The 15737-nt window shown below is 36.6% G+C and overlaps 1 protein-coding gene across 3 annotated transcripts in view; it reads left to right on the top strand.

Annotated features, from left to right (window-relative positions):
• The window catches only part of LOC123308586 (protein madd-4), a 464545-nt gene that overhangs the window by 302915 nt on the left and 145893 nt on the right, over positions 1-15737 (top strand). For all 3 annotated transcript variants that reach the window (XM_044891314.1, XM_044891315.1, XM_044891316.1), the window contains exon 3: positions 3551-3640. In XM_044891314.1, the coding sequence (XP_044747249.1) occupies positions 3551-3640 (90 nt within the window). The remainder of the gene's footprint in view (positions 1-3550; positions 3641-15737) is intronic.

Genomic DNA, 15737 nt, shown 5'->3' with positions numbered 1-15737 from the left:
GTAATAAATGTATCCAATGAAGAGGAGAATATGTTGAGTAATTAAATATTTTTTATGAATGTTGATCAAAAGCGTGCAAGGGTATAAGCATCGCGTTCGATGTGTGCTCGATTTGAAAACGATGTAAACTTCTTAAACCGAATTGTTACTATGAATGAGACTTGGGTACATTTCTACGATCCAGACACAAAGCAACAATCGATGGAATGGCGACACTCTGGTTCTCCAAGACCTGAGAAGTTTCGTGTCCAAAAATCTGCTGGAAAAGTTCTTGCTTCAATTTTTTGGGATTGCCATGAAGTAATCATGATTTATTTTTTGGATATGGGTAAAATAATAACCGGAGATTACTATTCGACATTACTGACTACTCTACGGGAAAAAATTAAAGAGAAATGACGCGGAAAGCTATCCAAAGGTGTTTTGTTTTTGAAGGACAACGCGCCTGCACACAAATGTGTGCAGCCGTGGGTGATACCTTGTGTTCGAAAAAGACCCAACAAATAAATGAAAAACTATATTCCGAAATTCAAACCGTTTGTGATATAAAACTGAAAATAACTTGTACCCTGTAATGAATTGAACTTGTATATTTTATCACCAAAGTACTTCACCTTCTGTTGAATTTATACTGAATTCCAGGCCAGTTTAATTGTTTGAATTTCTCATATCCGAAAACAATCATAATTAAGTTTCTCTTCGTTTTTTCAATGATGGGATCTAGATAACAAAACGAATGCTAAATTTCCGAATGGCTTATTCCCACAGCCTAAAACGCTTAAATCGATTGCTCCTAACGAACCTGTGAGTCTTCACCGATTTCCAGTGATTTTGGGAGTTAGGTACAAATAAGTCGAACCCGATCAAAGGAATTCGCATCGAGCAATTTACATGCAAACATTCGAAATCTAGTTGCCTCCGTAAGTGAACTAATTGGCGGTCTAATGATGCAGGTTTCTAGGTAGAACGATGAAGCTCACATCTTCGTTTGCTATTTTTAGCTTTCGATGTTTACGTTCAACAACCTCTTAGAAGACAATAAATAATGTACATGCAACCAGTTGTGTAATTCATATGGAACTGTTTTGATTTTATCGATAATTAAAATTAATTGGTGGTCCACTTCTAATACGAAATTTATTAGACAATACGGCAAAAATTCCAATTGATTGTCCAATGGTGCAGATGTGTTTCTGAGTATTTCTTCTGAAATTTGTATAAAATTAAAGGCGAGCAAGAGAATTTCTTAGATGATTTTTCAAGGGAATGTTAATGTTTTACATTTTATTTTTTATCATTAAAATTTTGATTCTCTCTATCGTGATGATTAAGTGCTTTCCTTGAAGAAGTGGCATTGCAATGGGGTATTTTTTATTGATTGATGGGTTCTCACTCCACTGCATTCTGAAAATTTTTTGTTCCGACTGTCAAGGCTGTGTTCGCTTCTATACTCCATTCAGATTTATTTTAGCAGTCGGTTGGCCATGAAATGATTTTCTCAATTTTTGTAACTAGAACGGAGTAAGGTTGGCACTCATGAAATGTCGTTAATGTCATAACGCCGTTGCCACAACTGATAACAATTTTTATCACGAAAATGCTGAAAGTGATTGAAAAAAGAGAAAAGTTTCAGGAAGTGCTATTTAAGTTTCCACAATCAGAAAGATTGTGAATGAAGAGGTTGACAAAGAATTTCCTTCTATTGGGAGACCCAAAAAAGAAAAGTTTACTACAGAATTTTCGATGAATGTCATCGTAGAATAAGTTCCCGAAAATTGATTTTTCTATTTTTCATTTGACTTGTCCTATACATTGTAAATGTCTTAAGGTACCAATAAATACCTAATTATTATTATTATTATATCAATGTATTAAGATGAACCGCCACAAATACGCGCCAGTTGTCCTGTTAATTGTTTATACATGTGAAATTTTTGTTCAAGGGTGAAGTTCATCTTGACTTGAAACTTCCTTTAATTCTTTTTACTTACATTGATGCAAGATTATTTTTCTTGAAGAATTGAACATTCTTGTAATTATCTGTTAATTCCTCCCAAATACTGTTACATCTGCAACTGATGTAACGTATTCAAACTTCAGCCAAAGAAGATAACGAACATTAACTCTCCTGGAGCTAGTGCATATTATGATATTATTCTGATCTCTTGTATTGTCCATGCAAATAACTGGATTTGGTATGCCTTCAATCAGTTTGTATAAACTTCAATTATGTTCGTCACATATTTTCCGAAGAGATTCGACATTGTGATAAAATACGTAATAACAGAAACTTTCACGTAGAACGGGCAACATAGCGTTGATTTAAAACCCAAAAATGTCTTGACAATCTTCATAACTCCACATTTCTGACTATACAGAGTGAAATGTGTCAAATTTCCATGGCCAACCGAGTGCTAAAATAAAAGTAAATGGAGTATACTTGAATTTGGGTGGTTTTTGGAAAACCGAGGAAATTCATATTGCTGATAAAATTGGTAATGAAAATTGAATGGAAGGTGCTCTACTGACAATCTGTGTAACATATTATATCTCTGCAGTCTCAGTCAGAAAAGAGCCATAAGAAGTGAAAATCCTCAATAAATTCTTTAATTTCTATCGTTAAATCCTTCTTCAAGTTATTCGAGTGCTTGCATAAAGATGAAGTTCACTTCACTGATAATAAAATGGGTTTTGGTACTGAACCACATCGATTGAAAAAAACTCTAGTGTGAGATCAACTTTTAGATTTTTATTATTATTTATTATTTTTAATAAAAAAAAAACATGAAAAAGGATACCATACAGTTGATATTGTTATTGTTCCTGTCTCATTCGCTTCAAGTTACACGACCCTAACTGAATTTCTAATATAGTCTCTGAAGTTCATCTGAATATAGAAGTTGTTCCATTCAAATAATGATGAAGGATAATTGATTATATTCCGTAGCCTCTTCGTCCTTTTCTTTGAAATTTATTCACTTGGCATTCATGGCCACCTTCAAGATTTCACTTTCATCTCTCCAATTTGTTTTCAATTTACCGAATATCGTTAAATGAAGTTTTTTAAATCTATACCTCACACATTATGGTTATTCAATGAGCATGAAGTTTCATAGATTGAACATTAAGAAATATTGATGTACACAAGAGCATATTAAAATCCTATGTCTAGTTGAATTGGAAATGGAAGTTTAGATTGGGCATCTCTTACAGAAAACTCTTTTATCGTATGATTCAATTGATTTGAGCTAATGCTTCAAACTAGGATTATACGTACCTATACCATTACCGGAAGGTTAGACAATTCTGAAAAAGTTTATTCTCATAATCGCTCACATCCCCAAGAGCTACAACTCTTACGTCCAGTTGCAGGAAAGTCCATTAAAATTTAATAGTCCATCAAAATCTTAATCCTCCAATTCCCCTTCAAAAATGACAGTTTTAAATTTTGATGGTGCATCAAATCTTAATGGACTTTCCCTGCAACTGAGCATTAGTCCCAAAATGTACTGTATCACTGATCTGCCTTTAATAGCAATTTCTTTTGCAGATTTGTTGTGCGGAATCTTCCAACAATTCAGAAACTAAACCGTTAACAGTGTCTCAAGTCCCATCACTGACAGAGGAACTTTCTGAACAGGTGAGTAAAATGTAGATGTAGAGACTGAATTTGCTCATTCGACAATACATTAAAAAGTAAAAACTCAAGGTACTATATACTACCAACTACTAACGTTACGGTTACATGATTTTCAGCAGAAAACAGATCTCAATACGACGCTTTGCTGACTAGCTCCACTAGTCAAATCACTCTACCAAAACTTGATGAATGGTACCATTTATTACATTTTTATTTGATTTTATTTTATATCATTGCTTTATTTTTATTATAATTTCTTACACCAGGCCCGAATTTTGATATCATCGTTCAGCCTCAGTCCGTTTGATGTAATAAAATTTCAATTTTAACCTGATAGATGATGATTCCAAATATTACGAAAGATACAGAGTGAAGGAATCCATCAAAATCAGGCATTTGTTGAAAAAAAAATTTAAAATGGTAGTATGTAGTAGCTTTCTGAATAAAAAATCACAGAATATTGGAGGTGGGGACGTCCTTAGAAATTACAAAATTTGGAGTTGAATAGATGAGTTGTGGCCATTAAGGTCACAAAAATATGTGGTTTCGAATTAACTTCTCTCCTGGGCTTCAAATCGTTTTCCATTTATAATAAAAGTTCTATTGCATAACATTCTCTACAAATTTCGCTTGAAGCAAATTTGTCTACGTTCGAATTTTGAGATATATGGTGATGAATGTACATTAGACTGGTATTCTACGTTGACTTTGCCCTTTCGTATATGGCTAATTAAGCTTATCTACCACTAGCTCGAAAACGAGAGGTTATAGGTACAGGAAGGCAGATATTTAAAAAAAAGTGTCCATTAAAATGGGTCAATACGTCTGATACACCAAGATTATATGGATACAAATCTGTCCTGCTGGAGTATGTACAAGTAACGATTTTATTTTGCATTTTCAAAGGACTGCTGTGACCTTGCAAATTTGTTTTTACCATTTTCAATTATTCTGTACGGCCAGCTCCACCACGCAAACTGTCAGATCAAGATGAATTTATTATCAGAGACGCATAGAGCATATACAAGGGTCGAGGATTAAGTGTTAAGAGGTAAGCAGATTTACGAAGAAATGCTTAATACTCTTGGTGATCAATGTCCTTCGTATGCGACCGTGAAAAATTGGATTGCAAGCTTCAAAAGAGGTAAATTTTTCATTGAAGATGATGAACGATCAGGAAGGCCAGTTTCTGTGTCAGTCTCAGAAAATATCTCTGCAGTTCATTACATGATTTCATCAGACCGTCGAATTGGGCTAAAACGGATATCTGAAGTACTGAATATTTCATACGAACGCGTTCATCACATAGTTCACGTCAATTTGGACATGAGAAAAATTGCTGCAAAATGGATCCCAAAATGTTTGAATGTTGACCAGAAGCGTGCAAGGGTAGAAGCATCGCGTTTGATCTGTGATAGATCTAAAAACGATGTAGACTTCTTAAAACGAATTGTTACTATGGATGAGACTTGGGTACATTTCTACGATCCAGAAACAAAGCAACAATCGACGGAATAGCGACACTCCGGTCCTCAAAGACCTAAGAAGTTTCGTGTCCAAAAATCTGCTGGAAAAGATCTTGCTTCAGTTTTTTGGAATTGCCATGGAGTAACCATAATTAATTTTTTGGATAAGGGTGGAACAATAACCAGAGATTACTATTCGAAATTACTGACCACTCTACGGGAAAAAATTTAAGAGAAAAGTAGTGGAAAGCTGTCCGAAGGTGTTTTGTTTCTACAGGACAACGCCCCTGAAAACAAATCTCATGTTGCCATGCAAAAAATTCGTGATTTAGGGTTTGAATTACTAGAACTCCCCCACTCCCCCCTCATTCACCAGGTTTGGCTCCATCCGACTATCATCTCTTTCCTCGACTGAAAAAAAAGTGCAAAAGTTCGTAAATTTTCTTCCAGGAGGAGGTCATAAAAGCTGTGGAGGTCTGGTTTGCAGAGCAAGAAGAAATTTTTTTTTAAAGGTCTAGAGACGTTGCAAACGCTTTAATAAATGTATGGACATTGAAAATTCTGTTTGGTTCTATAGTAGGCTAAGAATTTTTCAATATATCCTCGTACAGTATCTTAAACTGACACGCTCAAATTTGTACACCTGACGATTTTCTTACATCTTTGAAAACCTGCAGACGTTTTCCTCAGCTCTGAAAGTGCATACATCATAAAACCTTCTTGCTTTCTACCATCTAATCTTCATAATCCACTAGGTCTCGCTGGTGTGAATCCCGAATTAGCATCGTCTGCTCCCCAACTATTCGATAGTGGTAACTATGTTTGCCAACAATCCCTGACGTCATGCCATTGCAGAAATGAAAAGACTATTGATTGGCTGAAATAACCATTTCTATTTTACTGCACTGAAAACTTGCTACATCGGAATCTGCTTGCATTTTTATTAACAGTTTACTTTTTCGAACTGAATGGCACCAATTCCGTCAAACAGTGAAAAGCTATCAATGTGAGGTGCACCGTACGTTTTTCGATGTAGACATCGCAGCTTCATTGGGACCTGAAAATATGTCAAACCCTGCGAGACCCATTTCGATATCAGCCTCACCGAGAGGAAGTGCGATTATCACTTCAACAGTTGATCCCAAAACAAACACCGACATCATGACGACGAATCCAATAGCGCCAGAAAGCGTCAAGCTAATCGAACTGCTCAGAAAAGATTTATGTCAAACACATGACAATATTACGTCCGCGGAGATGTGACAACTTCGTCAACATTGTTTGTTATCGGTCCTGAAGGTTATGCTCCCTCATCCCCTGCGATATAAATCAATATCGAGTTAATATTTTCGGACTCATTTATCAGAATTTGGTGACGTCAGTTCAGTCTGACTACTTGGGCCGTCCCTGATTGAAATTTACAGCTGACAGGGACGTAGACCAAAATCGCTACGGATTTCTTGCTTTGCTTTATGTTTGAAGATCGTAGATTTAGAAGAGGTTTAATTGCATTGAGACCTCAAGGTCTACGAGGATATATTGCAAAATTCTCAACATACTATATGTAGAACCGAACAAAATTTCAATGTCAAAATATTTTATTACTCAACATATTCTCCTCTTAATTGGATACATTTATTACAGCGAACCTGCAACGTCTCTAGACCTTCCGAAAACGATGTTTCTTCTTGCTCTGCAAACTAGACCTCCACAGTTTTTATTACCTCCTCGTTGGAAGAAAATTTACGAAATTTTAAACTTTTTTTCAGTTGATGAAAGAGATGATAGTCGGATAGACCCAAATCTAGTGAATGAGGGGGCTGTTCTAGTAATTCAAACCCTAAATCACGAATTTTTTGCATGGCAACATGAGATTTGTGTGCAGGGGCGTTGTCCGGCAAAAACAACACACCTTTGGATAGCTTTCCGCGTCTTTTCTCTTTAATTTTTTCCTGGAGAGTGGTCAGTTATGTCGAATAGTAATCTCCGGTTATTGTTCTACCCTTATCCAAAAAATCAATCATGAATACCTACTCCATGGCAATCCCAAGAAACTGAAGCAGGAACTTTTCCAGCAGATTTTTGGGCACGAAACTTCTTAAGTCTTGGAGAAGCAGAGTGCGCCATACTATCGATTGTTGCTTTGTTTCTGGATCGTAGAAATGTACCCAAGTCTCATCGATAGTAACAATTCGGTTTAAGAAGTCTACATCGTTTTCAAATCGAGCACAGATCGAACGCGATGCTTCTACCCTTCCACGCTTTTGGTCAACATTCAAACATTTGAGGGTCCATTTTGCAGCAATTCTTCTCATGTCCAAATTGACGTGAACTATATGATGAAAGCGTTCGTATGGAATATTCAGTGCTCCAGATATCCTTTTTAGCCCAATTCGACGGTCTTATGAAATCATCTCATGAACCGCATCGATATTTTCGGGGACTGACACAGAAACTGGCCTTCCCGAGCATCATCTTCAATGGAAAATTCACCTCTTCTGAAGCTTGCAGTCCAATATCATTGACATTGATCACCAGGGGCATTAAGCATATCTTCGTAAATCTGCTTACCTCTTAACCATTTTAAATGCAGGTACTTGATGATGGCTCGATACTCCAATTGTTCGATTTTCACAATTTCGGTGGACATCTTTTTTCTTTTAATTTATTGCGTACCTCTGGTTACTTTTTTTGACGTCAAACTTCACACTGACACTTCTAATGAGTTAATATTCGTTGCTATGGTAACGCAATATTTTTTTATGCAAGACTACCAGAAGAAGAAGTTAGTGATAATACAATAGTATCCGCTTTCGTCGAAAAGATGGCAATACTTAACGAACGTCTTTTTTCAATTTCACCAGGATACGAATTGTAGCCAATGGCGAGACTTTTCGAGAAATTTTTTCATGTGGAAATTCTTAGAAGAGATAATTTCACCTCGGAAAGTTAATAACATGAATGAATAATTGTTCTTCAATGAAAAAATCTTTTTTTCCGTTTCTGAGTTTCCGAGGTGACCAACTGATTGAGTTGAATTACAGTGGAACTCCCCTAACTCGAACTTCCCTATCTCGAAGAATTCTACAGAAACAAAAACGTTTTTGCAACATCACCACGTATTTTTTTCTCTTTAAGTCGAATTTCCATAACTCGAATCGAATATTTCTAAAACTCGAACTAAAATTCGACAGTAACTGAGGCGGCAACCAAGCATAACTCGAATTTTTTAGGGCAACACACACTGCAACTTCGGGAAATTACCGAGTGGAGAGCCAGGGACAGATCCAAACTTGTTTTTTTTTAGTTTCCTTACATACGTCGCATCGCGCACGCGCTCTATAAAATATTATCAGTTCTAATTAGCAACAGTTATGAAATTTGAGAAAGGATTTGTGTTGTGTGATATCAGTGGTGAACTAAAATTGCATCGAAGCTAAACTTTGTGTTTAACGCTAAAGAAAAATTTATATTGTTATACATCTTCAATACATATATGTACATATACATTTATACAGAGTGGGCCATTGAAAACGAAACAGACGAGATTACAGACGAAATAAATTTTTTCGATAGAAATGCTCGGACAGGTCGATTTCTGTTTCGAGGGGGACAACTTAAGATGTAGGTTACGGGCGCATAGCGCTTCAACCCTTGCTACTACAACCCTCACCCCCAATTTTTGAATAGGGAAGATGGGGTGAGTGATACCTCATTTGAAAGGTATTTTCATACTGCTTTCAGCATAGTAATTGTTTTTTCATTTTATGCATTAGTTCTCGAAATATTCTTAACGAAGTATTTGAAAATGAAGTGGTGTTTTCATGGCACTTGTAGTGTTTTTTTGTGAAAAATCGACATTTTGAGCTTTAAAACAACCATGACTGTGGCTTCCTTCCTCCAATCCACTGACATAGAAATCTTTAATCAAGATGTCGAACAAACAAAGCGTATTGCGAAGGAGCTCAATCTTGCTGAAACTCAATCTAAATTATCTTCGATATAATTTGCAGTATTTCCAATAACATGCGGTAACACTTGATCGATAGAAATCTCCAAAAAGTCCAAATACGTACATATCTCTAATCAGATTACCAGGTAAGAAAATCAAATCATTAATGATGCCACAGAAATATTCCAGTCCCAATTCGTGAAACGATTTCCGACTTAATTATGAAGTGTTTTCTCAGTTAATCAACAAAATGAAAACATTATTGAAGCCAACTAAGAAAACACTTCATAATTAAGTCGGAAATCGTTTCACGAATTGGGACTGGAATATTTCTGTGGCATCATTAATGATTTGATTTTCTTACCTGGTAATCTGATTAGAGATATGTACGTATTTGGACTTTTTGGAGATTTCTATCGATCAAGTGTTACCGCATGTTATTGGAAATACTGCAAATTATATCGAAGATAATTTAGATTAAGTTTCAGCAAGATTGAGCTCCTTCACAATACGCTTTGTTTTTTCGACATCTTGATTGAAGATTTCTATGTCAGTGGATTGGAGGAAGGAAGCCACAGTCGTGGTTGTTTTGAAGCTCAAAATGTAGATTTTTCACAAAAAAACACTACAAGTGCCATGAAAACACCACTTCATTTTCAAATACTTAGTTGAGAATATTTCGAGAACTAATGCATAAAATGAAAAAACAATTACTGTGCTGAAATCACTATAAAAATACCTTTCAAATGAGGTATCACTCACCCCATCTTCCCTATTCAAAAATTTTGGGTGAGGGTTGTAGTAGCAAGGGTTGAAGCGCTATGCGTCCGTAACCTACATCTTAAGTTGTCCCCCTCGAAACAGAAATCGACCTGTCCGAGCATTTCTATCGAAAAAATTTATTTCGTCTGTAATCTCGTCTGTTTCGTTTTCAATGGCCCACTCTGTATATGCGTACGTATTACGTTCAATTCAAAAACCCTCAATTCAGCACATTTTTCCATAATTAGAATTTTCTGTAACTCGAAGTCAAAGTACTGACCCTTGGAGATTCGAGTTAGGGAAGTTTCACTGTATAATGAAAACCCCATATAAACTAAAGGTTTCTAACGTGAGATATTCATTTTCTTTATTCGAACTGAACATAAAAACGGTGTAGACCCCTCTTAAACATCAGCCATCATATCGAAAGAGGCTGCTAAAAAATTAAAAAATTGCTGATGCTGGAAATGTACTGGTAGAAATAGATGCTTGAGATTTGTTGCTAGAAAATGCCTGCTATAAAATGGCAGCAAATGTCAGATGTGTCTTGATCTGAACTAGAAAAAAAAATATCCAAAAATTTATTTCTGATACACTGAAGAGAATTTGAAACGTTTCATCGATGAATTAATGAGAAACTGAAAAAATTGGCATAATATCTTCAATATAGCCGCATAATGGTGGAGTTTCTGTCGTATTTCTTATTCCTATCGGAATATCGCTGGTTATAGTCGACCAATCGTCTAATTTCATCCATATCTCCGTTTGATCAAGGGGACGGCACCAGATTTAATTAAAGTTGGTCAAGAAAATGGGAGAGAGGACGAACACCAGGTTCCTAATGAAAAAATCCAATTTCATCGAGGCGAATATTTCATTGTTTCGTATTTCCAGGGGTAAATTTTCATTTTGTAGACTCGTCCCCTGAATCCGCTCACTCGTAAAGAGATAAAAGGATGTGAGACAATAGTCGTCATATTTCTTTATCCGAATGAATATTTAATGAACAGAAGGAAGTGTTCTGCTCGCGAAAGTAGAAAATTTGTTCGGTTGTTATTCGCGCGAAAAAATGAAAACAGGCATATTGTTGTGAAAGATATTTTATTCTTGGTTTTTATGGATCTACTGGCTATTTATGCAGAGGGCTGTTTTTACAGCAAAGGTTACCGAAGGGGAGATAAATATGAATGAAAAACTGTGGGTGAGATGAGGATCTTTCAAGTTTTGAAGCACTTTCAGCAATGTTTTCACACATTCTCACATTAGACGTTACACCTAAAAGTAGAAATTTTCTCAACTTGATCTACAATCTACACGATTTATGGATGCTGATGTCTAGATGTTTTCAGTGATTGTGCCTCAATCCCCTTCTGCGAAGTGTATCCTGGATTGAAAAATTTCAGAAATTTTGCCTATGGTGTTGTTTGAATAGTAAGAATTTTTGGACTTTCTACCTGTAGTTCATTAGGTTTCATTTTTCGAAGGTAGCAAGGTGCTATGTATTACATACTGCACCCTACGTTTTGCACCTGAATCAAAGTTATAGTATTGCTGTTCTGAGGATGGGCAAACTTCGATGTTTTAGTACTACAGTTTTTCAACAAGACGAGATAGACAAAATCTAATACCCCATTCTCATTCTCTTTTTCTGAAAAACTAACAAGAGTATTAGTCATTTTTGGCCACCTTCTTTTGTTTTCGAGTTATAAGCGAAAATTGGAAAAATGGCGATATCGAAATAAATTTGTAGAACACTAACACAACACATTAAGCTCGAAATAATTTTCGTTTTCTTCCTTCAAGGCATGCTCGGCCACTTGTGAGAGCTGACATATTTGGCTGATTCAGTCGACAACATCTTTCATATCGCGTGAATGCTTCTTTTGGTTGTCCCCAATTGGAAAGTGGATTTATTTTGTTTTTATACAGTATAAGTCTTTGAGATTTTTCAGATCAAAAGAAACACTTTTTTTCCATACCATTTTTTTCCTATTCGGCCCTGATAAAAAGTTATAGCCATGTTAAGTTTTCATAATGAGCTGTGCCAACCCTGGAAAAACAAAATAACCTTCAGAATAGATAGCTAACCCTGTAACACTACACATCTGTGGTTCTTTCAAAGAGAGTTCGGTCAACGTACCCAATTTTTCGAATTTCACAGATCATCAAATTACTTGAAAACGTCGCATTATACGAAAGAACATGAAGAATGCTTTTATTTTGCAAAACGTTCAAATATTCATTAGATAGCTTCCAATTTAATTTCAAGAGTTGAGTTCTTTGAATTTTTGGTATTTTTATGGTACGTAATGGTCATAATGAGAAAAATGGAAGAGGTGAGTGATATCTTGTGATCGAAAAAGATTCATCAAATAAATGGAAAACTACATTCCGATATTCATTTCATTCGAAGGAACCGTTTGTGAGGTACCTACATTTTTTATTGATTTTCAACAGCCTGTATCTTTTCAACCGAGCCGATTCGGAAAAAATGGTGAAGTAAAAACGTGTTTCTTTTGATCTCAAGAATCTACTGCTGAAATATTCGTGCGAGCTAAAGACTCACCACGTATGTAGCAATTAGTTTATAGATTGGTAAGGGGGTTACTTATCTCCGTTTTTTATGTTTTTGAAGATCGTTTCAGAAAATAAGATTTAAATCTGTCGGCCACGCTCAAATGAACCTTCCTTTCAGAAGCCTTCGATGGCCTTCTTTGTCTGTTAGCAGTTTCATTGTCAATTTTGTTTTGAACGATCCTATAGCCAGAACAAAATAGGAGCATTCATCACTTAATCAACCTTCTATGGAGACCTGAAACCCCAAAGAATAAATAAATTCCAATTTTCCAAATTTCGTTTCGAAGAAAAAACCTCTCGAAAAAGAAGCTTCTCGAAATGAGAATTTAAATGAAATTTGCTGATAATTTTTGACGTAGAACCACTTCGTGTGGTCTCAATCTCAATGAATATTAAAAAATACCTACTGATTTATGTCTATCAATGATAATAATATAATATACTAAGTAATAATAGTACTACACTGCGCAAAAAAATTAACGCACATTCTGAAAATCTCAATTTTAATGAAAGTTAACTCTACATTGACTTTATAACTTATTTTTCATGTTCTCTCGGGAAGGTTTTGAACGAAACAAGACACATTAAATGGAAGAAAAATTCAGGGTTTCACAGAATCTTATGTGAAAGAAGAGAAATGAACTATTTTCAAAATACTAAAATGCTGATAAGTGATTTAATACTTGGTATTTCCACCCCTTGCGTTATAATTACAGCTCGGCAACGACGGTTCATACTCAAAATTAGTGATCTTGAAATGATCTGATCTAATACTTCTCAGATTTCTCCGAGTTGGATTCCTAAGTCATTAAGAGTAGCTGGATGCTTTTCTGAACTTCTCAGCCTTCTATTTAGGTTGTCCCAAACCTGCTCAATCGGATTAATATCTGGACTTCTTGCTGGCCATTCCATTCGAGAGACTTCAACCTCTTCAAGGTACTCCTGAACGATTCGCGCACGATGGGGTCTGGCATTATCGTCCATAAAAATGAAATTTTCACCAATGTATGGGGCAAATGGCGCTACATGCTCTTCAAGAATGTTCCTTATATACTTATCAGCATTCATAGCTCCATTATCAACGACCACTAGGTCTGTGCGAGCAGTCAAAGATATTCCACCCCATACCATAATCGATCCTCCCCCGAAACCAGTAGTATTCAGGAAATTGCACTGAGCATATCTTTCATGTGGACGTCTGTATACAAATGAACGTCGATCACAATGGTAGAGGCAGAATCTAGACTCATCTGTGAAGAGAACTCTTTCCCAGTCGGCCTCTTCCCAATGGATATGCTCTCTCGCAAAATCCAAACGCGCCCTTCGGTGGGCTGGGGTAAGAGCTGGGCCTCTTGCCGCGACACGAGGCCTTAAATCATATTCTCTGAGGCGATTCCTTATTGTCTGAGTGCTAATTTGCACCTCATGAGTTTGCTCAAGCTGAATTTGAAGGAGGCAAGCGGTTGCAAACCGTTGAAGAAACTCTCAAGTGACGTTCTTGAATGGCAGTTGTTACCCGTGGTCTACTCTGTCCTAGTCTTCGGACATTCATACCTGTCTGCCTGAATCGCTGCATCATTCTGGACACACTTGTATGGGAACTCCAAACCTTTCTGAAATTCTTTTGTATGTCCACACTTCTTCTCGCAAAACTACCGCTTGGGCACATTCCTCTTGGGTCAAATTGCGTGTTTCGCGTTGCATAGTGATCGAGTGTAGAAAATCAACCGAAAGAAAAACTATTGATCACTAGAATTGATCGAGAACAACTGATTTTAGAATGGAGCCAATACATTCAAAATCTGATAATATCATCTTTTTTTATTCCTGCTGGGAAAAAACATCTGTATTGAAGAAAACCGTTGAAAGTGGATAACATATGCATGCATAATTCTGATAAAAATAATTACCATTGAGAACACCTTCAGTTGTAGAATAAATTTGAGATTTCCATGATGTGCGTTAATTTTTTTTGCGCAGTGTAAGTACTTAGAAGATTTCATTGAACAATGAAGTAAGATCGCGTTGAATGTCAAAGCCAATGAATTGATCCCGGTAACAATCAGATTCCCATATCACGTAGGCCGTTCCTTTGATTCGATGACTCGATTGTATCTGAAGGATATCAATCTGCCGTTTTCCCGTACACTTCAAAGTGTTGAATCGGAGAGGAAAAGGACGTTAGGTAACTAAGGGCCCTTAACTATAAATTCAATAAGGAGGGCAAGAACCGTGGCTGCCTGATGGGGGACGAGATACGAACGTGGGAGAAAATTCGATTGTCCTCTACGAAAGACAAAAAGAGAGTAATGAAATTATTGAGGGAAAACTTATGTTCCTAGTGAGCTTCAGTGTTTCTGCGGACCCCTATTCAACGCTCCGTCGGTTCTGTCAAACGAAATGATGAATTGTGATAGTTTAAGCGTAGCACTGTGATATTATAAAATTTTCAAAATGACACACAGTTTTGTTTTGCCATTAAGTATCACATTTTAATTATCACATAATCACATTTCAATAGCGAATGCTAACTTTGGTCCATTGTTTATCGGTATTTGAGGCTATTTGAGGTATTTGAAATAAACAAGACTATTAATGAATTTTTTTGTCTTCCAACGAAATCCGTTTCGCCTATACCATGCGGACAAAATGACATACCTACGTACCAGTTTTTCATAGACTTTCATTCATTCATTCATTGCTGAATCGCGTTACCGAAAATAAATCTACAAAAAGACTATCAGTGCGATAAAACTTATGATTTCGTAGGGCTACTTGCGAATGTGCGCCCTCCTGTGACTGAAGAGACCCAACCGTGACCTACAGATCCTTCCACACTCCGGGCATGCATAGTCAACAACCAGATCTGGCCGCCGCTGTATTCTTTTCGAGTCTCCATTATAGCTGTGGACCAAAGTCCTCCACTGTGATCTGTCTAAAGCTAGTTGCTCCCAGTTATGATTGGAATTAACTGATTTTAGGGATTGATGCAGTAAATCCTTAAACCGCTTATACTGGGCTCCTGGTTTCCGAGCTCCCTCTGTGAATTCGCCGCACAGAGCTATTTTGGGGAGACTTGTGTCTTGCATCCTCAGAATGTGGCCGCTCCATCTGAGTCGGGCCCTCGTTACTTGAGCCTCAACTGTTATACTACTCGCGCGCTGTAAGACTTCTGCATGTGGAACCATCTTATGTGCATTATTTGTCTTAGATGACGTTGTTGCGTTTGTCGCCTGTAGGGAGTCCAGCTTTCGCTTCCGTAAAGAAGCGTTGGGAGGACCACTATGCTTTGTAAACAGCTGTCTGGGTCTTCAGATTGAGCTCGTCATTTTGAAATACT

The sequence above is a fragment of the Coccinella septempunctata genome, chromosome 2 (assembly GCF_907165205.1).
Source record: "Coccinella septempunctata chromosome 2, icCocSept1.1, whole genome shotgun sequence".
Lineage (NCBI taxonomy): Eukaryota > Metazoa > Arthropoda > Insecta > Coleoptera > Coccinellidae > Coccinella > Coccinella septempunctata.
This window is presented reverse-complemented; position numbering and strand designations above follow the sequence as displayed.